General features: G+C 41.1%; 1 protein-coding gene across 2 annotated transcripts in view; it reads right to left on the bottom strand.

Annotated features, from left to right (window-relative positions):
- TMED7 (transmembrane p24 trafficking protein 7) overlaps positions 1–15,714 on the bottom strand; it is a 45,453-nt gene extending 29,739 nt beyond the window's left edge. Inside the window, exons 1-3 of one of the 2 annotated variants that reach the window (XM_069226589.1) lie at positions 15,559–15,714; positions 15,019–15,215; positions 2,926–3,171 (exon numbers count right to left, since the gene is read on the bottom strand). In XM_069226589.1, coding sequence (XP_069082690.1) covers positions 2,926–3,171; positions 15,019–15,183 — 411 coding nt within the window. In that variant the 5' untranslated portion in view covers positions 15,184–15,215; positions 15,559–15,714. Of the gene's footprint in view, positions 1–2,925; positions 3,172–15,018; positions 15,216–15,296; positions 15,466–15,558 lie in introns of those variants that run through there. The other variant, XM_069226597.1, reaches the window with a different exon arrangement.
- Between the last annotated feature and the right edge of the window lie 8,158 nt (positions 15,715–23,872).

The raw sequence follows: 23,872 nt of genomic DNA on the forward strand, positions 1-23,872 counted from the left end.
CATGTTGGCTACTGCACCAGTCTATCCCCTGTAGCATTGAGGGCGTGTTCTCAGAACCCTGCTCCTGTGGACAGACAGGCCTAACTGCTTCCTTTCACTAACTGAAGCACTGAGGTGCAGGCAGAGGCACGCCTCTCTAATACCTCTTGCTAAATAACACATTTATATGTAGAGCCTAATGTTTTAGATCGGGGTTGTAGGATTAGTCAACCCTTTTGAGACCCACCTCTGCAGCAAAATAAGCAAATTAAACTCCTGTAGTACTAGGCTAGCCACCCAACACTAGGAAACCAGAGTGCTGGTGATGTGCAAGAGCTGAAGAAAAACATTACAATGCTACAAAACCAACAAACTAACTGACCTGCACAAGCAAATATTTGGGATGTTACAGATTTATGCTTTCTACTCTACTAAGGGCATTGGTAAAGATCTTAATTCAGAAGACTGAAGCAGACACACAAAATAATGAAGGCAACAGTGCTAGGTATGTGATCATTCAAAGAAGTCTTATTATTAGTTGCACATTCTAACACACAAGCCCTTAATGTTTACAGTGTGTGGCTGACGTACACAATTCCATACAAAGAGGTATAAAATTTGGGGTGAGCATTAACCTGAAACCTAAAGTTAACAAAAGCAACAACTTATGGACTGAGTGAGGATACCGAAATAGCAAAAACAAATGAAAATAAATTCAAGTTCTATGATCTACCTCATAAATGCCCGTATCCGGGCCCTTCCGATTGAGCAATCATGCCAAACTTTGGCAGATAACTGCAAAAAAAAAAAAAAAAAAAAAAATCACAACCCACAGTAAACATAGATAAAATCAAGAACGAGCAATCAAGAGTGGTTGGGTAAAACTCAGAGCACGTGCATGTTTTATACACATTAAATAAAAGTAAACAGACTTATGAATAAATTGCATGGTGCTCTGGAAGGGAGCAGCAGCTCCCGCAACACCCCTCAAAGAACAATCCAGATTATAAATGTTGCAGTCGAGCACTGAAGAAAGAATGGAATAAACAACACTGAAAGTCTCTTATAGATCTTTGCAAAGTTTTATTTCCCCCCAAAAGATTGTTTAGGTCCTCTAGACTAGTGTTTCTTAACCTGTAGTCTGGGGACCGCTGAGGAAAAATGGAAAATTAAAACATTTAAAAAGTTCTGTCTATGTGAAAGAACTTGAAATGTGAGGCTAAAAAGTAAGTTAGCTTTCTCAATTTGAGTGCGGGAGTAGTGCAAGTGCATCAAACAGAATATAAAAACCGAATTTAGAAAAGCTTCAATCGTCCCATTAAAATGAAGTTTTGATTTTGTTTTTATATTTGCGTGTGAATTAACCAAAATATTTCATCATGTGTATTTGTAGGACGAATGCCTGTTTCTTTAGAGTGTGTGTGTTTCTTTAGTATTTGTGTGCGTGTGTTTCTTTAGTGTATGTGTGTGTGTTTCTTTAGAGTGTGTGTGTTTCTTTAGTATTTGTGTGTGCGTGTGTTTCTTTAGTGTATGTGTGTGTGTTTCTTTAGTGTGTGTGTGTGCGTGCGTGAGTGTTTTGCCACTCAAACCATCGCAAATGCTTAGGCTGGGGTCCCAAACTTCAAGTCATGACTCAGTTGGGGTCCCAAGTCCAGTAATGATCAGGTGGGGGGTCCACACAAGCCAAAATGGTAAGAACCACTGCTCTAGCCAATAAGCGTTTCGTGTTGAGACTCTAAGCAATTGACTTCAATGCATAATTCTGAACTGTTTAGTCATTAGTGTATGTTCCATTTTTGGTCTATTATTTCTCAATTCCACTTCATTCTAATAGTTACCAATCACTGTTGGGATGTTTTATATTAGGACATCGTCAAGAGAGCGTCCCAAAATACAGGATAGTACTCCGTGGATCTCATCTACTGTAAAACAGTGCTGTTTTCACAAGGACCTATAAGACACTTTTAGTGTTGTTTCCTCTACCGTTTCCTGCGTGCCCAAGGGCGAAATTTAAAATATTTATGAAATCAATTATACTCTATGATAATCCTTATTGGGTAACTAGTACCTTACATTGTATCCTGCACACAATCTGACCACTCCCTGGTATGACTGTAAATCATGCAGCCCTCAGTTAAAATAAAACAAACAAACAAACAAAATCTGGAAAACGCAAGAAGGACTCTACAACTAATTTGACATTCATAAACATGATCACATTTTTTCCAAGCCTGAAAAAGTGTGCATGTAATCAGCTAAAACAGATTACTCAAGACTATAATATATATGGTCTAGACTAAACAAAGAAAAAAATTAAAAATGTTAGAGTTTTATCAGTCCGTCTCCTATCAACACCGTCCTTAGTGGGTAAGGACAAACCAACAGCTAATAGAATAACTAATCAGCACAATCTTGAATATAATGTTTTGGTATCGAGAACAGTTTCATTTTCTTAGTAACAGAAAAATCCACTACCAGAATGCTAGCTAAAGGAACATTTGCTATTGAACTGTATACACTGATAGCAACAAGATATTGTACCCTTTTCCCCATTAATATAGTTTTGTTTATTATGAAGCATCTAATGACATTATGAAAACAGATTACCTTGCACCTAGACTGATAAACCGCAGTGCTAATGAATTTAATTACATTTTCATTCATCTACTCATACATACATGCCCATTTATTAACAAAAGGATAAAATCTGATGAATGGGTGCAGACTTGACAAAGCACTTCTGCCTCAAAGCCATGCTCTAGGAGTAAGGTAGTTTGTTACATATTCCGAAAGAGAAAGGGGCGGAGGCGTTTGGTGGGGAAACAGAGCAATGACATTTTTGGATGGAGAACTATGTATTTTTTAAACTTACAAGTTTAAACAAAAACTCAGTCCAGTATAGCGATCTGGTTTAAATGTTCAAAACTATTAGGTGGCAATCCTCACCTGAGTAAGTGCAGTGACTCTATTTTCACTTGGAAACAAAGGGGGGTCCTCTCCGACCTGGAAATCGAAGTATACGGTTTTGTGTGTGAACGTGGAGAACTCATTGCTGAAACAGAATTTATATGTGCCATTTCTAGAAGCAGTAAATGTAAAGCTGTCATACTGCTTCTTCATTTCTTTGTAGAGCACTATGCCATCAGGGTCCTCCAATCGACAGTCTACATCATAGTGGCCTCCAGTGATCACCTGCAGAAAAAAAATATCAGGTCTGGTCAGAGCACCAGAAAAACAGCACAGGTTGCAGCTGTGTCGAGCAGGCCAGCAGAAACAACTGTAACTGCACAATACCACAGAACACTGATAGAACACGTGATAACCGATGATACATGAATAAAAGATAAAGTACAAGTTACCAATAGAAAGGGTTGAGTTGGAATGTGTGGAGGCCACTTCTGCTTCAACTTCCCAAGGACAGCACAAATAGAGAAGTGTAGACTGACCTAGAATAATTAGGCCTTATATACACCAGAATAAAAATCGTTTAATATATAGTGCACCCCTGAGAGCACACCTACTAAGTACCTACTTATTCTAACAAAATGTGCCTGAAGAAAACATTCTTCAGGAGCTCTGTATCTGGTGTATAATTCCTTTGCAGTAAGAAACAGCACAGCAGAACAGTACTGGAGGTGGAAAATGTATTATACAAGTGCCAGACATCAATCCTCAGATGTGAAATGTTTGTGACACTTCTAAAGTAAGTGTCGTTTGAAAATACCTGGTGCTTTTTGAGAACTCCTCTACGTAGATATGAATTGGCACAATTTTAAGGAAACAACTTTCACACAAATAAATCATTTATTCAGCTCAGTTTAAAATAGACTTAATTGTGTTGATGTTCCCAGTGTCCATTTCCATTATTAGAGTAGAGTAAGTCCCATTGGCAATGCAGCCCTCCTAATAACTGATGTGACATTTTAGGGACCAACAATATGATAATTCAAAAGTAGGCATTTTAGGTTCTAGTAGAACACCAGGTACATGTTGACTAGGGTACCAACGGTGTGATGGAAAAGTTTAAACCAATGTGAACCATTGCGACTCTGTATGCATTTTATCATTTTTGGATGTTGTGTTACTGCAGGCAGGAAAAAACACACATAAATAAACCTTCGTCCAGCCCCTGGTGTTTGCATAGGAATTGAGCTGTCCACATGACTCACGCCAGTATTTTTACAGAAGACTCTTATCAGAGTTTATGAAGCATCACATTTTAAGGACTGGAATCACAGAAATGTAACTAAAAACATATTTTCTGATTTTGTACATTTTATGTAATCAATAGTCAACCGACATGCTTTTCTTCTTCGGACTAGTCATGTGGCCTCTGCAAACAGATGATTTAATTTTCAGCATAATTTATTCCAAGCACTAGCACACACCAATTGTTAGGGCCAGCATGACCTCCAAACTCCAAACCCCCAAACCCCCTTCCACCACCCAATTGGAGGAGGGGGGCCTGGACACCTGTAAGCCGTATGTCAGGACATTCATTACATTACTAAAATGGCCCGCACAGCAGCCCCAGAATTCCTACCGAGAAAAGATGTCAGCATCCAAATGCAATCGGCTGAACTGTCTCTTCCAAGTCAAGAGGCTTCTTTTCATTCTATTGGTGCCAATGGCAGCATAAAAAAGCCCAAGTGATGGGCTAATAGCTCTACTGGGGAAGAAGTGTGGGTTATAAGATGTTATTGTATTGCCCGACATATAGGCCGTTGTTCCCTTCTTCCTCTTTTGTTTCCCCATGTCTCATGGCTGCTCCCCACATCCACAATCAGCGCACCCGTGAAATGTGCTTTGCATCTGTACTCCAAAGACAGAGTTTTCTTGTCTTTAGCCTTACTCGGTAGAAGATACCAGGGATACCTTAGACACCTTGGTCTACAAATATCAGGCATGAGGCAGGAATTCAATTTTTACCATTTGAAAGATTTAAAAAACACAACTCAAAGATTTTCTATGTGTGTCTGATTTGCACAGCACTACTTTTATTAGGTTTGCTTGCTACTATTGTATAAACTCCTGTTGGGATAGGAAATGCCCCTTGAACGACTCAAGGGGAGTATGCCCCCTGACTTACCTTCGCCAAATCACATTTTTAAACCTTTTTGTGATTTATGACTCAGCACAAAAATCATGCCTGTACACTTAGGGCCTGAAACAATTAAGTGGTCTGGGTGAATACACCCTCAATTGGGAGCGACTGCTGTCCTCCGAGTGTGGCTGGATAATAATGGCAGTCGTTAATTATAATGGTGGGGACAGGCCTTTTTCCTATCACCTACATGGGGAGAGTGGCCTTCCAACCTCTACTGCTAAATAAAGAGTTCTGCCAGACTCTCTAACCTAGTCTTTCAGTCCATAGATATGGGGCATATAGGTTTGCAGTGCGCATGCGTGGCAGAGTGTACCTCAAGGCACACAGGAATCCACTTTCGATATCTTGCATAAAAGTGGTTCACAAAAAGGAGGATGGAGAAAGCCAACAACACAGGAAATGCAGACTGAAGGAAGACACAAATTCCTGAAGGCCTCAGATACTCCATTCATTTAAAAAGAAAATAGAGAGACATACGTTTATTTGAAAAGTAAGGACAGTTCCTGCACTCTTCTAGCTCCGTTCTTCCGGAAAGTCGTGCATAACAGGTCAGGTAAGGGAAGACACACTCCCTTTCTGAAACGTATCTCGCAACCAAGCCAGGATAAAGAAATACGTATTTGTAGATCAAAGCTGCACATTATTAATCGAGTAATCTCTCAGAAAGTGGTGCTAGTCAGTCCAAAGCAGCGAACTGAGGAAAAGTGTTGAGTTTCAATGCTTTTGCTTATGGCCAGCAACCTGGGTCCTGAGGGCAGAAACCGGACATGAAGTTGTGCTACATCCCTACTAAATGAAACGCTGCAAGGATGCTTGAAGGATGGGGCCATCACTGAGAGTTGTATTGCGGAGTCGCTACAATGAAGCATCATTAGAAGAGTAACCTGCATTCCAAATGCTTTGGATAAAAAAGGAACGGCACAAGAAGATATCAACCAGAGCATCAAGCACTAAGCGAAGTGTGGAGGAGTCTCGTCACCCAGACCTGAGCTGTCCTTGCCCCCCACTTGTGCGCAGCAAGTTATGTCCCTTAGGAGTCCCAAAGCCAGTCTTCGAGAAGCACTTTCGCAGAGAAGAAACCCCTCGAGCTTGAGGTGAGGACACAGTGCACAGTCTCCTATGAGCTGTGACCTGCGGCCTTGAGGCTTTAAACTTTATGAGCAGCAACACTGCTGAAATTACTAGATACATAGACACGGTATACAAACTCGCTTTGATTGTATCTTCATGAGCTGTGTCTCAACTAGGGGATTCTGATGCACAGACACTGTTGGACCTGGCCCTCTCTGCCGGGCCATCCCCAAACTTTTTGGCCTTCTGCCTCCTACTTTTTGCTGAATTTGTTTTTGTTGGCCTTAGGACTCTGCACATTTTACCACTGATAACCAGCACTAAAGTGCTTGTGCCCACGCCCGTAAACATTGGTTTCATCGGTATATACTTTATTGCCATGTTTAATTTACTTGCAAGTACCTTGTAGAGCGGTAGACCTTTTACCCAGGGCTTGTAAATTAAATGCTACCAGTGGGCCTGCAGCACTTATTGTGGCAACCACCTAAGTAGTACTCTAAAACGTGTCCCAGACTTGCCACTGCAGCCTGAATGCAGTGTCTCACTGCCATGTCCACATGGCATTTAAACCTCCTTTCCACATTTTTAACGCCCCATTTATTACATATAAATCACCCTTATGGTAGGGCCCTAGTAGCCCATAGGGCAAGGTGCTGTGTAATTAAAAAGGAAGGACATGTACTTTTCAATTTTACATGTCCTGGTAGTAAATAAACAGTCAAATTAGTTTTTCACTACTGTGAGGCCTGCCACTCCCACAGGAGAACATTGGAGGTTCCTTATTGCACTTAATAGGCTGTAATTTCTAATGCAGAGGAGGTAGATATCTAATGTTTGGTGCCAATGGAATTGTAATGATAATCCCGCTTTAAAAGGTAAATTCTGATTTTTCATTACAGTTTTCAAAATGCCACTTTTAGAAAGTTGGCATTTATCTGCGCTTAGCCCTTTGTGTTTGCAACCTGTCTTGGGTCACATGACTGAGTGTAGCTGACAGACTTTGTGAATTCCTCCTAGACAGTCACACAATAGAGGGATTAGGTGTGCCTTGATGGACCATCAACTGGCAGGATGAGACGTGTGCAGGGCTGAGCATAGCCCCAATTGTACCCGCAAAGGCTTTATCCTGTCACCACACAAAATGCTAAACAACCCTGTATTGTCACTGCAGCCAGGGCAATGGAGTCAGGAAATTACATGCATGTCAAAGAACCTTTCTAGAAGCTTCTCGCACCTTCCAGGAGAAGGCCACTGGAGTATAAAAACAGGACCTTGAGACCAACTCTTCAGTTCACTACTGGACCTGTGGAAGGACTCTCAGAGGACTGCCTGCTTCCGTGGCCCGCTGTGCACTCTGCCATCCTACTGATGTACCTGGAAGGACTGCTTTGCTGTCTAGAACCTGCCTTGAACCCTCAGAGGCCAACCCTGCATCTACATCTGCATCCAGGAATACCAGAAGTGACTTCCAGGGCTAGTTTGATGGCCTCCTATATAGAGCCACAGGGACATAACTGAGGACTTAAAATTTGGTCTAACTGTGCTCTGAGAGCCAGAGGGAGCCTGGGACCAACCTTCTCGTCTATCCACCCGAGTTGCAATGCCAGTTGGATTGACTTTGCGGCTTCCGCCGCTACGTTCTTCTCTGCAGCAGCACATCTGTTTCAGCATCCTTTGCCAAAGTGGGTATTTGACCTTGTGGAACTGTCGACGGCTACAAACCTCTGCTTCTTCCGCTGGAGATTTTCGACTCCCATTTCAGTCAGCCTCACGGATATCTGACATCAGCACTCACTCAGTGGATACTCCTGCAGCTTTGCCCTGCAGAACCTCTACCTTTTCAGACACATTTTCTTTCAAACTTTCTCTAAGTCGGAGGGTAAGCGCTGACAAGACCTAATCCATATCTTGCATCTGAAGAGCGATCCATAGAGGTTGGCCTCAACTTTCGACTTTGACCCAGTTTTGCGCAACTAGATGTCCCCGGTTGGCACTTTGATTTTTTTAGGTGCTATATTTCTATTACTCCAGACCGACAGATTGGGTTTTTGTTGTCTTGGTGTCAAATAATTTATTAAAAATTACTCTTTGTTTAGATTTGTTTGGGACTTTTCTTGTGTTGTGTTTTTTTCACTTTAGTACTATCTACTGCTGCATTAATGCTTTACACATTACCTCTAAGCTAAGCCGGACTGCTTTTTTCATGACCAGCTATCCAGGGTTAAGAATATGTTAATTTAGTGACTTTTGGAGGCTGCAAGGGACTATGGCTGTTACTTGATCAGGGTTCACACCCTAGGCAACCAACAACCCAATTTCTCACAAGTAAAATTTCTATTCATTTGTAAAAGTAAAGCATGTCTTCACCAAATTAGGCATCTTGGTGCTAAGAAACACTAAAACTAATATAAAATAAGTACAGTTAGCAAAAGAGGGTGACTTTTCACTGACTTTCTGGAATGTAAGCTTTTGATGTATAGCTGGAGGTATTTCTAGGACTAGGGCACTAAACAGCAGAGAGCACCTCTGTATAGGCAACACTGCTTAAAAAAGGGAACTGATAATATTGACTTAGATGTATATTGGAAACTTCTCGCTGAAGATTATCTAGTTAAAAGTTCAGAATGGTGAGATTTTTCAGTTTAATTGAAAACTATGTCCATTAGACCAAATGTTTTAAAAACAGTTGTTTCTTAACTGGAAGCCAATGAAAGTGGACGTTTGCCTGGGTTATATGATCAAATGTATGTAGATTCCCCAATCATTCCTACAGTGAAATTCTGAATCCTATGTACTTTGTCTAGCAAGGGTTTGGGCAGGTAAGGGAGGCTGCAAAAGTTGATCTGAGGAAGTGCTGATGTAGCCAGAACCTAAGCATGCAGGGGCAGGGAGGCTATGGGAGGCAACATTTTTCAGAAAATAAAAAACACATCAATGGAAGCTCTCTGAGCCCTCCCAGTATTAATCTGGGTTTTCAAGTAAATATCTTGGAACCACCGGCAGACCCCAGTGAACTCAACAACTACTGACCAATCTCCCTACTACTATTCCTGGCCAAAATATTAGAAAAGGCCATCAACCAACAACTCTCCTCACATCTAGAATAGAACCTCCTACTCCACTCCTCCCAATACAGATTCTGCAGCAACCACAGAACTGAGACAGCCTTCATCGCAGCTACCGACAACATCCAAGACCCTACTTGACTGAGGAGAGACTGTGGCTCTGATCCTCCTAGACCTCTCAGCAGCCTTCGATACGGTTTCACACCACGCACTCATCAAAAGGCTGCACAACATTGGGATGCGAGGAGCCCTCAGATGCATCGCTTCTTTCCTCTATGAAAAAAGACACAAAAAGTCTACCTTCCCTTCTTCACCTCTGAGCCCAAAGAAATTATCTGTGGTGTACCCTAAAGATCCTCGTTCAGCCCCAGCTTTTTCAACACTTACATGACACCTCTGGCCAGCATAACCAAAATCCACAGTCTTAACGTCACATGCTATGCCGACAACACACAACTCATTCTCTCTCTCAAGACACCACCAACTTCCACAACTGCATGACTGATGTCACCAACTGAGTGAAGTACAACTGTTTGAAGCTCAACACAGACAAAACAGAGGTACTGATTTTCAGAAACAAAAGCTCCCAATGGGACGCACCCTGGTGGCCATCAGAACTCAGACCTACACCTACCCCCCCACTGACCATGCTAGAAACCTAGGCATCATTCTGGACAAGAAGCTAACCATGACTCAGGCCAACTCTGTCTCCTCATCCTGCGTCTTCATCTTCTGCATTCTTTGTAAGCTAATAAAATAGCTATCCTAAAGCTCCAGATACACCATCACCCAGGCCCTTTTCTGCAGCCGACTAGACTATGGCAACGCTCTCTATACATGAATGACAACTCACCTCCTCTGACAACTACAGACCATACAGAATGCTGCAGCCAGACTCGTCTTCGATTTCCCTAGACGACCCCACATCACCCCCTTCCTCAGGAAACTCCACTGGCTCCCTGTACAGAAAATATGCCATTTCAATCTCCTGACCCATGCATACAAGGCCATACACAACTGCGGACCCGCCTACTTGAACCACCACTTGAACTTCCATCAGCCCACCAGACATCTCCACTCGGCACTCCTTTCTCCAACCCTCACCCCTGCATCCAAAATAGCAACTGCAGAGGTCGCTCCTTCTGCTACCTAGCAGTGAAGACACTGAACAAGTTACCCATTCATTTACGAAATTCTCAATCTCTGCGAGAGTTCTGAAAGACCCTGAAGACTTGGCTATTCGGCTGATCAACTGGACACTGCCAGCACCTGGATACCCTCCCGGGTGACAAGTAGTGCTCTACAAATCTACTGATTGATCCAGCATGACTCACAGGGTTTTTATCTTGCTCTCTTGAGAAGGATCATTTCCCACCTTTAGAGGCAAGACAGTTCTGCCACTTCTCAATGGTGTTTTCTACCAATAGTATCACTACTGTTGGCATTTATTTTGAAAAAAAGATGACATCCAGAGCTAGGCATCTAACAGACAGTATGACAACTCTGTAATAGGATTCGGGGAAGGGGTGGCTGGACAGCCATGACATACATCAAATGGTCAGTTATCAATCAATTGTGCTGACGGGTGAACACAGATGTTAAAAAATATTGGGGGGGGGGGGCACTTTGTGAGACCTAGCAATTAAGACAACCGGTAAAGTGGAAGGGCTACCAACTGAGTCCGTCCTTTAGGAAAGGAGGAAAACCAGGCTAGCAATGAGCCTTGAATGTCATCTGCAGTCTGGTGACTTCGTAATATCTCATGATCCACTGTACTGAATAACCACTGACAAGTCATGCAGAATGAAAGCACCAGAGTGGACTTGAAAAAGGTTCAGAGTTCAGTTACAACAAAAAATGCAATTTCTTTTCCTCACCCACGGCAGAAACCAAGCTGCCAGGGATCAAAGCAGTTATATTTTCCACACCCTTACACCCACCCCAGATGTTGGGCTATATAGGAGGTCAAAATGCAAATCTGCGCCACTGGGGCGCCGAAGACGTGCATGAGGCAAGCCCATCTGCACCCAGACAACGCTCAGCACCAGCCACGCTGTCAGTTTGCCATTAGATTCCAACCTGAGACTCCAATATACCAGAGAAGAGCATCTGAGAATGCATGCACAAGACGGATGTGAACATCGGTCAGTGCTTGATCCTTCTTGTGGGGTAGGCGAGTGGAATCATCCATTCTGCCTTTTCAAGTTAACTGACCTTAAAGCTAGTCCAGCTGCCTGCACTGAACAGCCTTGTAACACAGCCTTTACGATCTATCATGTGCTCCAGGGTACGATAAAATAATGCCAGATCAATTATTAAAAATAGGGGGGAATTTTTTTGAGTTTCTCCAAGCACATAATGTAGATATTGCATTTGTCACTGATCCCCAGGCAGATGAGAGTTCCGGCCCTGACTTTGTATCAGCAATTCTAGAAGGCTTTTCAGTCTTTAGGTTAGACCAGGCTGGAAAGAAAGGGGACACGCTGGCCATTGTTTATAGTAACTATCTTGGTGGCAGTTTCTCAGCAGCCCATCTCTCTACTGATTGTGGGGCTTTAGTTTTTAAATTTGTATTCGACAAAAATACCTCCTTTAATGGTATATTAATTTACTGAATGCAAGGACCGAGATCAGCGTTCCTACACAGCTTCTGCCAATTATTAGAAGGTAAAGATGAGGCGGCCAATTTCACTGTTTTTAGGAGACTTTCATTTCCATTTGGAGAACAAAAACGACGGGGACACAGAGGGCTTAACTGGTTTAAAGAACAGTCTTGCCCTGAATCAGTTGATAAATACCCCAGCCCACGCAGCCAGCCACACACTTGGTGGTATTTTCCTCTGACAATTTTGCATTATCCTTCTCAGAAGCATTACCATTAACCTAGTCTGGTGATGCCACGGTCATGTTCAATCTAAAGGACAGGACTAATCTTAAACCCTTTCCCTCGTTACCAAAAGCTCAAGAACAATGCCACCTTGATCGAAAACAAGTTGCGTACAGGCTTACCACAGTCACGAAAAGTCTTGGCTGTGACATCTTGAAATATCAATCCGGGATAACCACTGCTTTTAGCCAATCAGTCCTGGTAAAGCAAATAAGAAATAAGAGACTGTCTCCCTCTCAGCCCCAGTTCTCTGAGAATCTCAGAGAACTGAAAAAGCGCTGCTGATAGGAGGAGCGTTGTTGGAGGGGAAAGTATGACCCTGCTAAAAAAAGTTATCTATATATCAGAAATCTCCAAATATACAGAACTGATTTGTAAGGGGGAGGGGAGGAATTATCCTCTAAAAGCTCCTCTAAAGATGTATTCTTAACAGTAAAGAAAAAAAAAAGCTTGCTAAATTAGAAGATTCTAACAAAATCTCTGGCACTCAAAATATTGCGACAATTGCAGCTGACATTCAGGCGAAGGTGGTTAACATCTATAATACCTTTGCCACAAATCATTAGTTAGGGTCTTTATTACTTACAAAGCCTATTTCAGACAGTTCCCACACTGTGGCTCATCCAAGGCAGGGAGAGATTTCTCCCTCTCCGGGTGCAATGACACTCTTGTCTTTTTGCACCCTAACCACAGAACAAGTTCAAGATCTAATACCATCTGTTAGATCCAGCTCACCTCTGGACCCCTGCCCTCCCACTATCTTACAGCTAGTACCTACAACTATAGCCTTCCATCTTAACAACATTTTTAATGAAGTGTTTAGCCAAGGCTACTATCATAAAAACCTGGAAAATTGCCTCCAATCCAACCCTCTTAATGCACAAACGCCTTGATTTTAATGCATTATGTATCGCTTTTAACCGCCTACAAGAGCACAAGTCCAGACGATCTAAAGAAAAGGTTTATTTGGTACACTCCTTCTCGACCTCTAACATCTATCACTGGTCTTCATTTAGGCATCCCTAATTTCAAAAGAGACCTTTTTTGGGGTGGGGTTTAATCTATGGAACTCTCTGCCTCTTCTTCTAAAGAACTGCAGGTCTCTCCTGTCTTTCAGGAGAAAGCTTAAGACCTGGCTTTTCAACATCTAGGCTAGTATCCTTTCTTGTCATGTCCCCTTCTGTTAATTGGCAGCACCAAGATGCCTACAGACAGTTGCGCACTTTATAAAAATGTATTTTTTATGTATTTAATTTTCACTGTGGGCAAATTGCCCAAATTGGAGTTTTCCCAAGAGCATGTAAAAGGGTGTAGTTATCAGTTAAGGTGTGTTGCATCCAAGTTGTCTTTTTAGGTCTGTTGTTAAACAAGACCTTAATATGCACAACATACTCACTTATAGCCTCTTCATCCATTGCTCTGTTTTCATGCAATTCACATTTTACTTCTCCCCACTACAGGTTGGGTCAATGTTTCAGCACACTTCCGCCACTGGTTAACTTCACTGTGACGGATGCCATTCTGCCCTTTCACAGGGAGCACATCCACACACAGGGTAGCTCTCTTAAATGCCTGCATGTTTTCTGAGAATGTGCCCAAACTAAGAGACACTTGAGGCAGTGAGATGTAAGCACTTACTACAAGAGTACATTTTCAACATTTTGGACGCAAAAAAAAAAAAAAAGCAGTGCTTAAACTCGCAAAATTCTTGTGAGGCCAAAGTGGAAGAGGAGAACCAGGACGGTTTCAGGAATAATCTCAAGATCTGAAATAGATATCTGGGTTTATTAGAAGGATCAAGAATGGAGTTGGAATGATATACAGATTCTGACAGGTATCATTCCTTTTTATACACTTGATTGAGCCTTCGCTGGCATCCCTAGCTTCCTATCAAACTCCTGCAACAATCGCCAAGGTACCCTGCATCAACATTCCGTTGGAGTAGACTCTTTGATTTGTGGGGTGGAAGGAGGGTGCTTTGCTACACAAGTGTTTCTGCATGGGGGGGACCGATAACATGCATTACATCACCAACAGAGCTAAATACTGACACTTTCTTAACAGCAACTGTAGACAGCTCATATCACACAGGATTAGTGCGAAGTTAATATCCACCAATAGCCAAATCAGGAGAGAGCAACAGGCCAGAAAAATTTGAGACCTCGTGCACAGAAGAATGCATGTGTCATGAATATCTCCCCTCAGGCTGGGTCACTGATTTGGTTTGAAGTGTGACAATTCATGTCTTCATAGTATAATTTTATATGTATTTTCTTCATTGATTTTGTGAATGTATGTTGGAAGCAAGCTAGATATTGGAGTGATTCGTTTCAAGTACTTTAAGAGTAGTCACAACTCGTGTCCTGGACAGATCATAAGGTCTATTGTGCTATTAAAGAGCCCTTGTCTGACAGCATAGGACAAGCGAGAGAGTGTACGTGTGTCTTACTGGGGCAGCCATAATGTGCTAATGTGAGGTGCCACCCGTTGTGAATGCATGACACCAACGTGAATTAAAATGCACCACTAGCTACTTATGAAAAAAAAAAAAAAACTACATGAGCAGGTAACGAAGTCACCACAAGTAATTTTGGGCAGGGCTTGTCCCTCTCACTAGCGTGGATCTAGTGCGATGTTTACCATGGCATATGTAATTGTTACGATTCGTTCAAAGGCCAGGGACAGAACCAAAGTCCCACCCCCTGTATTTGGTAAGGGGACATAATATCTAAGATTATGGTAAATAAACATAGCCTAAACATATGGCAACGGGAAGGGGGTAGCATCTTTATACGCGTGACGAGGGGCCTATGCTCTTTCCGTGTGGTATCCCTATACACCTTGCATAAAAGCTCTGGCTTACAAGTGGTTCGGTGCTATTTATGGACCGGGACAAAGTAGCTCATTACCTGAAACTCCAGAGTGCACTTGGTGCCCTGAGCGATATCCTCATAGAAGCACTGCTTGGCGTTGTCAGGCAGCTCAAAGGTGATCTCCGAGGAAACAGCGTAACCCAGAAAAAGAAGGAAAGAGCAGAGGAACCTCCATACGGGCGCGACCCTCAACCGCATCATATTTACCCCTTTTAATGCTTCGATGTGAAAACCTGGGAAAGGAAAATCCATTTGTTGAAAAGGGTATACCTAAATCAAACGTCATTTAACATTAATTAAACAAAAATACGCACAGACAAAGGATATTAGAACCCAACCAGATCTGCCGATATTTTCTTTAATGGCCTCAGAAATATACGTATATTCTAACACAATATTAGGTATGGGGTGTGTGGGTGCGATGCAGCTCGTTTAAGGGAGGAGCAGTGACAAGAGGGAGGAGCAGAGCAAATAGGAGGATGACAGGGAGAAGAGGTGCGTGTTTTGGTAGTAGAAGCGGGTATAACTAAAGTGGTGGGGGCAGGTTCGTGCGGTAGAAAAGTGTGGTCAGTATACCGGCAATGCCTCAGCCCCTCCAGCGGTGTACCGGGAGATGGTAGCAGCAGAAGAGATGGGAGCCGGAAAGCGGAAGGCTTCCGGAAGCGCTAAACAGGTTCCTGTATACGTGGATTTCCAGGGAACAAGTGGAGTTTCTGTCACTGACGTAGAAATGAGACTAGAAAAATAGCCCCGCGACGCTGACTGCCCTCCATGTTGCAGTCAGGCTTGCGCGTCATGTGCTTCACGAACGTTTGTCAGGATGTTGAAATTAAAGTGGGACGTTCCTGACCATAAAAAGATCACTTCAACGCACCACACGTATTTACTGTGTTGATTGCCAACGGCAGGCCAGCTTTGAGTACGTGTGTGAAGTGGCAGCCATTTTAGAACGGTTGCGCGTATCATGTTACTTCACGTAAGAGTCTATGAAATCGTTTCCTATTGTGTCTTTTTGCCCAAACAGCTTTTGTTTAGTTTGTAGTGAAATCCATACACGTTTGAACAGTTTCGTTCTCTTTTATTCGTAACAGGAAACACACAGCACTGATACCTGCCTTCCAGCACCTCTGAATGATGCGTCACATTATATCCCATCATTCTCATCTCCCACATCACTACATTCTATATTATTACTAAATTATATTACTTGCTAGTCACTGCACATCCCCTTTTCTACCATAAACACATCCCATCTAATAGAAAATTTTAGTGAAAATACTTACATTCTATACTAACTACAATTTCTACAACCCCACCGTACAAATTCTTTCCTCATTTCTCCCGCTATAAAAACAACAAAAGAAAAGGGAAAGAATATATATATATAATTGGATCTTGCTATTAGCTTATCACTCACACAGAAAGTTTTCCAGATTTTTCGTTTTTTTACACATTCTCACAAATTTACTCCTTTTGCCACCCATTGTCTTTACATTGCCTTTCTTCTGATCACTGCTTGCGTCTCTACTATCATCAATGCCACCAGATACTGAGAATCTTTCTTCCAAATTCTGTGACAACTTGTTTTCTACATCTGTTCTATAATTTTCTTTGTTTTCTTGATGCAAACTAATCCACCAGTATTTGTCATTTGTAAATCTTTGTACATCATCTTCCATACTTTCTTTACTTGCACATGCACTCTTAGCTAATGCAATACAGCTCATGTGACATATACTCCTATCTTCTAGTTCTACCATATTTTTTCTGACTTCTTTAGTCCTTTTAGGTTAACTGAATCTGCTTTCACCCTTAACCACTTTCTTGATGGATTTCACTCTCACTCACTGTCCTGCTTTTACATGCACCTCTTTAGTACCATGTCTGCTGTCAAAATAAACCTTATTGTGTTCCTGAGATTTTGAAATACTTTTCCTTATGTCCTCTGTGTTCCAAATCAATTGTTTGCTCCTGCACATCCATCCTGGAATGAATCTAGAAAAAGGCACACAACCCCTCATTAAACCAAAAGGACTTTCTCCAACAGACTCATAACTTGTTAATCTATACGACCATAGCTTTCTCTCCAGTTCATATTCCCAATTTTTATTTCCTTTGTTGGCTATTTGTACAATACCTTTAATAACTCTATTAACTCTTTCCACTACCGCATTACCCCTAGGATGATACAAAGCTGTGAATTTTTGTTCTATACTAGCTAACTTCACAATAGTTCTCATTTCTTCTGACTTAAATTGTACACCATTGTCTGTTAATATAGTAGCTGGAAATCCTTCTCTTATAAATACCTCCTCTAAGAACTCAATAACAATGTTAGTGTTGATCCTTTGAACTACCTCCATTTCTGTCCATCTAGAAAACATGTCTGCTAGAACTATTATGTCTTTGCATGTACTTTCCTTCCATGTAATGGGACCCATTATATACAAAGCAACTTCCTTCCATGGAACAGTTGGACATCCTAATGACGACATAGGTGAATTTAATGTTTTCTGAGCCTTGTCACTAGTTTCACAATCTATGGACCGTCTATAGACAGTTACGTACATATCTTTCAACATCTAAATAAACTTTAGTCCACCAATACAATTCTTTTATACTTTTCTTTGTACTGGTTATTCCTGAATGTCTCTCATGGCCAATAGCTAGCAGTTCTTGCCTAACACCAAAAGGAGGGATCATTTTCCCACTCCTACATACCAAAGTTTCCTCCACACCCAACTCATCCCTCACTTCCCAATATACTTTCAATTCCTCTTTTATTTTTGCTTTACCATATTCTTCACCACATCCATTCACAATCTTGTTTCGTACCTCTTTCAACACTCATCTTTCTCGTACTCTTCCATGCATACATCGTTTTGTATACTTTTTCCAATTCCCTCAGTGAAAATTCCAGCTACACACCACTCATTCCACGGGCCCTGGTCCAATTCTTTCACAGGTATTGACATACTGCTTAAGAAATCTGCAGTAATTTTTTTTTCCTGGTACATATTGTACTTCATAAAGGAAATCTTGTAACCTCATTGACAATCTTGCAATTCTCGCAGACGCTCTAGACAAATCTTCTGTCGTCAAAAGTTTAGTAAGCGGTTTATGATCAGATCTTACAATGCATTTCCTACCCCAAACAAATTTGCAGAAGTGTTCCAGCATCCACACACATGCTAACGTCTCTCTTTCTATTACAGAATACATCTCCTCATTAGGTGATAGTGACCGAGAAGCAAATGCAATAACACACTCATTTCCATTTTTGATCTTTTATGTTAAAACTCCACCAAGTCCTTTACTGCTTGAATCACTGTTTACAATTGTTTATGCCTCCGGATTAAAGCCTTGCAAAATTAAAGCCTTTACAATTGCCTCTTTTATACTTTCAAATCTTTTTTGACAATTATCGCTCCATACAAGCTTCGCCTTATTATTCAATAACGACCTCATCTCATGAGTTTTGTGTGAAAAATGTTTACAAACTTTGAGTAAAATTCTGCTAAACCTGAAAAAGTTCTTAATTCATCTTTTGACTTAGGTGAAGGTGCATTTACAATGGCTTGAACTCATTTTCTTTTGGGTTTAATTCCTTCTTGGTTAATTTCATGACCTAGATATGTAACACTCTTCTGAGCAAACTTACAATTACTACTTTCTGCTGTTAGACCTCTTTCTTCCAAAATGGATAAAACTTTCCTCAAAACTTCATCATGCTGTGTTTTGGTTTTACCCATTATTAAGATGTCATCCTGAAAGAAAGTTACTTCAGGTAATTGCTCAAATAGTTGTGTCATCCATCTCTGCAATACTGCTGCCGCAGATGCCAAACCAAATGGCATGCACTTGAATTTGAAACATCCAAATGGTGTACAAAAAGTTGTAAGATGTCTACTGCTACGCTGTAGAACTACTTGGTGGTATGCCGTGGACAAGTCTAACGTGGAAGACCACTTAGCTTGCCTAGTCAATAATAGCATTTCATCTATCCTAGGTAATGTCAACTGATCCACAATGATGTTGTTGTTCAGCCCCCTCAAACTCAAATCCACACATAAATTAACTTTCCCATTCGATTTCCGTGCTACAACCGTAGGTGAACCCCATTCGGACGCTTCCACTGGTTCAATAATTTCAAGTTTAAGCAACTTCTCTAATTCTTTGTTTACTTCCCCTCTTAGTATCATAGGAATATTCCTAGCTTTATGAATTTTTGGTGTGGCTCCTTCCTCCAGACGAATACTATGAGTGAACCCTTTGAGCCTACCAATACCTTCTTTAAAGACTTTAGGAAACTCTTGAAAAACCCACGCTTTAGTATCTTCTTCCTCGCATACAACTAAAACTTGTTCTGTACTATTGGGGTCTAAGATTATGTTTAACAACTTTTGATCTTTCCATCCTAAAACAGAAGGTTCATCTTTGGCCACACACAGTTTACCTACTGCCTGTCTGTCCTTGAATCTACAAACTAGTTCTCTGAACATCGCTATGTTTATTCTGTTCCCTGTATAACTGGAGATTCTAGGTTCTCCCCTAAATTGTTAACGAACAACTTGTGCCATGCATTTTATGATATAATGGAGCATGGAGAACCTGAGTCAGCAGCTACTTGTAAAGATACTCCTCCAAAAGATACCCAACACAAAGGCTTAGCATTCCCTTTTCCAACAGCTATATTCAATACTACTTTACTACTTCTTTTGTATTTAACCTTTTCATCAGCTTCCTCACTCTCTCCTGAAGACTCCTCTTCATCACTTTCTTTCACACATGCAACTTTCTTGTAACTATTCTTCTTCAACTTCTGTTTACAAACTCTAGCACAATGCTGCACTCTATACACTTTACATTTTTCCCTGGACATTTTACGAATCTCGCTGAATGTAACATGCTATGACTTCAATAACAACTTCCATTAAGGTCATTAAAGTTTTTAACTTGACTCATGTTGTCTCCCTTTTCTTTTCCTTTTTAAAATCAACTTCACGTCTCCCAGTATGCATATATTTTTGCCTTCCTGCTGAAACCTTATTCACCATTTCTACACCTTTTTTTCTCATGTGCTAAAGTATCTATAGCACAACAGTCTGACAATTCAGCTTTTTTACCATTGCAATAATGACATTAAGATTTGCTTCTCCTACCTGAACCTTTCCTGTATAACTTTGTTTTTTGTGTATCTAACTATCTAGTCCCGTACTAATTCATCATGCAAATTTCCATATCGACATGTCATCAATGTTTTCATGCTTTTCCTGCTTCCTCTAGAAAAACAACGCATGACGTGTAACTTCAATGCACACTGCTGGTGAGAAATGTCCATCAAGGTCTTAGATAGAATTTGTAAAAACATCACCATCACCACCTCCTCTATCATCTTTTTGTAATTGGTTGTAAATACATAAGCCTTCCGGTTCTAAGCAATTCATAAGAATCCTTTTTTATCTTTCTGGTGTGAGTGGACCATTGTAATCCTCCAAATTATCCACGTAGTTTAAGAAATACTCTTTCCACTTACTCCACTGCACCGCTGGTTCTCCTGGAATTGCTAAAAAATATTTTGGTGAATTTAAGTGTAGCTGTGCAATGCCATTACTGTGTGGGTCTCCACTAGAAGACATCTTGTTCTAGAAATTTTATATGTTAAAAATAAATACTAAAGATTGTCACTGTTGCTGTATATATCCTTGAGGTGCTCACTGAACAAACAAAAAATAAAACGTGTTTCTTTAATCAATGGCAGTTATCTACTTCAACCATAAATGAATAATCTTGAATTTAAATCTCCATATGCGTTTTAATTCTATTTAAAGTTGTCTGCTGAAGTTTACTAGCAAGAAAAACTGTTTCTGCTGGTGGTGGGGCTTAAATTTGTAACGTCTTGTGTGTCTCTTCATAATCTCATCTGGGAATGCGCTCCATAAAACATGGGGAAACAGTCCAGTTGTCCCCCAGCAACAGCAGCCGGTACATCAACATCGTGTCGCGCGAGTAGAGCTGCGATGGTAGCACGCACAACGTTGATAGTCAAAAGATGTGAGAGAACGTAGCATATATATAATCTATATTAACATGAAATGTTTATGAACTAATGTGTATTAATGCCGCATAGAAATTGTATTAACATGTTTTGCTAAAACGTGCACTTGAAATGTGACCACGGGGAGTGGCCGCCAGTGTATATGGGGACTAATGAAACTGACTAATAATGATGAAATGTTTTATTAAATTGTGATTTTACATTAATGTTGAAAGGCTAAATGTATTAGATTCTTGTTAATAAAGCAGTAGGCCTTAGTTAGCATGAGTCGAGGCCTAGCTGCCTGACTCTCATATTAAATGTATTTTTCTAATGTGCAGTGTGCTGACTTGCTAAAGGATATGAACTCTTGTTTTTCCAAAAGTTAGAAGCTGAATATAACTGTAGTAGATCCGTTCTCATGAAATTCACCCTGCCTATAGTAACATTTTTAGCTAAATGAAACTGTGTAGATTAACATGATGTACAAGGTTGCCTAAACCGGTACAGACAATGGAGCCACTGACCGAAGATGTGCAAAGGACCACAAGACAATGAAATCATACCGGACATACCACCCGTTAAAGACGTCAATCATAAGAACCAATAAAATATGTGAGAACTGTTATGGGGTAACAAATTTGCTGAGCTAATGTGTTTTTAATTGGTTAAAGATAGTGGGGTGCAACCCCTCATCCAATTAGATTTTAGGGGAATGTAAAACGAAAAGGGGATAAAAACCCTTGTCACCAGGAAGTAAATTAGAATTAGGGAGCAGGAGACTAGGAGAGGGGGAGATGCTGATGCTATTTGCTATGACCCAGACCCTTTGTCACTTTGCATAGAGACTTTGCTGTTTGGTTCTTAAAACCATTCTGTCCTTAGATTGCCCATTTACACTTTACCTCCTTATGAGGGAAGTGCCCCTATTTTTCCTTTGCTGGAGCTGAATCTCTTTTGATGGCAAATCCACTAATGTCCTGAAGACGAAGACAGAACCTGAGTGCTGACCAAACTTGGAGGGTAACTATATGACAATGGAATTGTGATTGTCTGTTTGCTTTTCCTTTCTAGGTACCAACTGCTTTTCTTTTGACAGGTGCCATAGCTAGATGGTTTCCAAATTGGTGTTACAAAATAGTTTTTGCATGAAGCCCAACATGCCAATGCTAATTAGAGGTTAGGTGAGGGGTTCACTAACCTGACACAAATAGACAAATGACTGAATCTATGCTTTGTTGAACAATGCGCTGAGATACCCTGTTAATGATAGTCTATGTTCACGCCGTGTTATATTCTAACGTTTGTGATTCTAGCTTTGATTAAATCTTATCAGAGTTGCCATATTGTGACTATGCTATTGTGTTTCTTGGTTTTGAGACTAATAAACTTGCTAGTAGTATTGTAACCAGTAGGGAATAAATATCACTAAATTCATACTAAACTGGTGTGGTTATTCATGACTGCAAGGTCATGGTAGTGTCTTGATTTTGATTAATGTCTTTGACTAAAGTGAAATACATTGTTGTGATAAATATTGACAATATTATTGACGTATTGATTGACATATTGATTAGCTATCTCGTCCTAAGGTGTCTCTCAACAGGGTCAAAAGATTCATTGGCCTAAAACGAGTCCCAATGTGTAATAATTTATCATAAAGGGACGCGTTAGCAGTTATGGTAGCAGAGCAACGGTTTAGGCCCTTTGGGGCCCTAGGACGGAGAATTATTGTTTAGATAGTTTTTCTGAGATAATGCAAATTGGAGGTATGATGCGTTTCTAAATTCCCCATGACTTTCCTGTGACCTCGGAAGCCTGCCTAAGTGAGTTGAGAATGTTCTCGGCGTCTTAGCATGTGTGGTATAGAATTTGCACTTGCTCAGCTTATGCATATTGCAGGTGATTTTTGAAGTTTGTGTGGTTTTAGGTCAGGTAATGTTGTTTTAGTAAGAGTGGGCGTACTCCGCAGTATGAGAGTAGGGAAGTCGGCAAACTTCATGTGAGTGTGGCGCTTTGTGCTCAAAAAATTATCCACGTGGTTGGTTGGTGTTATACGGACCCGGCGTGGTCTAAGACTCCGGAGTATATTGACAAGTGTAGGAGACACTTGGGTTTATGTTGTAATTTGTACGGTTTAATAGGTCAATTGGGCGTGGTTGACAAGTCGAGTTTGAGTCAAATTCTGTGTATGAAACCTTCGATGGAGATTTAGCAAGTTCTAAAGTGCACTAGAACAAACCATTGACAAGTCGAGAGTAGGATTTGCCGGCCTAATTCTGCTTGCGTACGCAGGAACTGAGAAGGAGGGAGTAGCGGCCGAGGCTTCAAGTAAAATCTCTGTAAAGTTCTGAAGCAATTATGTACCCTTCCTGTAGTAAACCGGCAAATTTGAGTTGTTGTTGTTAAAGGTGCTCGCAGTAATTTTGCATTCGTTTAGTGTGAATCCAGTGTAAGGAGGACAAGCCGCAAGACTTTGTCAGCTGCAGTGTGTGAGTGTGACGTCAGCGGTGCCGCGCTGGGATAGGTCAGTTGCTGAGAGGGGTCGCGCACGGATTGGCAGCTGTTCGTGAGAGGCAATAGGTTGAGAAAGGCAGGTGAAGAATGTTCTTGGAATTAAAGTCACTTCCTGATTAGATTCAAAACAGAAATAAAAGACGCAAAAATTATTTTTTTCAAAGCTTTAAGGAGCGCTCTGAAAGGAGACGCATACATTATGGCGAGTGAAGGCGAGCCTACACTGCCTGAGGGTACTCCAGCTTATATAGTAATGGAGGAAAAGGGAGTCGCGCCATGTCTTTAGATGAAGCAGTGGCACAAATTAACAGAGAAGGAGGGATGTTTAGCATTTCC

This window comes from Pleurodeles waltl, chromosome 1_1 (genome assembly GCF_031143425.1).
Source record: "Pleurodeles waltl isolate 20211129_DDA chromosome 1_1, aPleWal1.hap1.20221129, whole genome shotgun sequence".
In the NCBI taxonomy this organism is placed as follows: Eukaryota; Metazoa; Chordata; class Amphibia; order Caudata; family Salamandridae; genus Pleurodeles; species Pleurodeles waltl.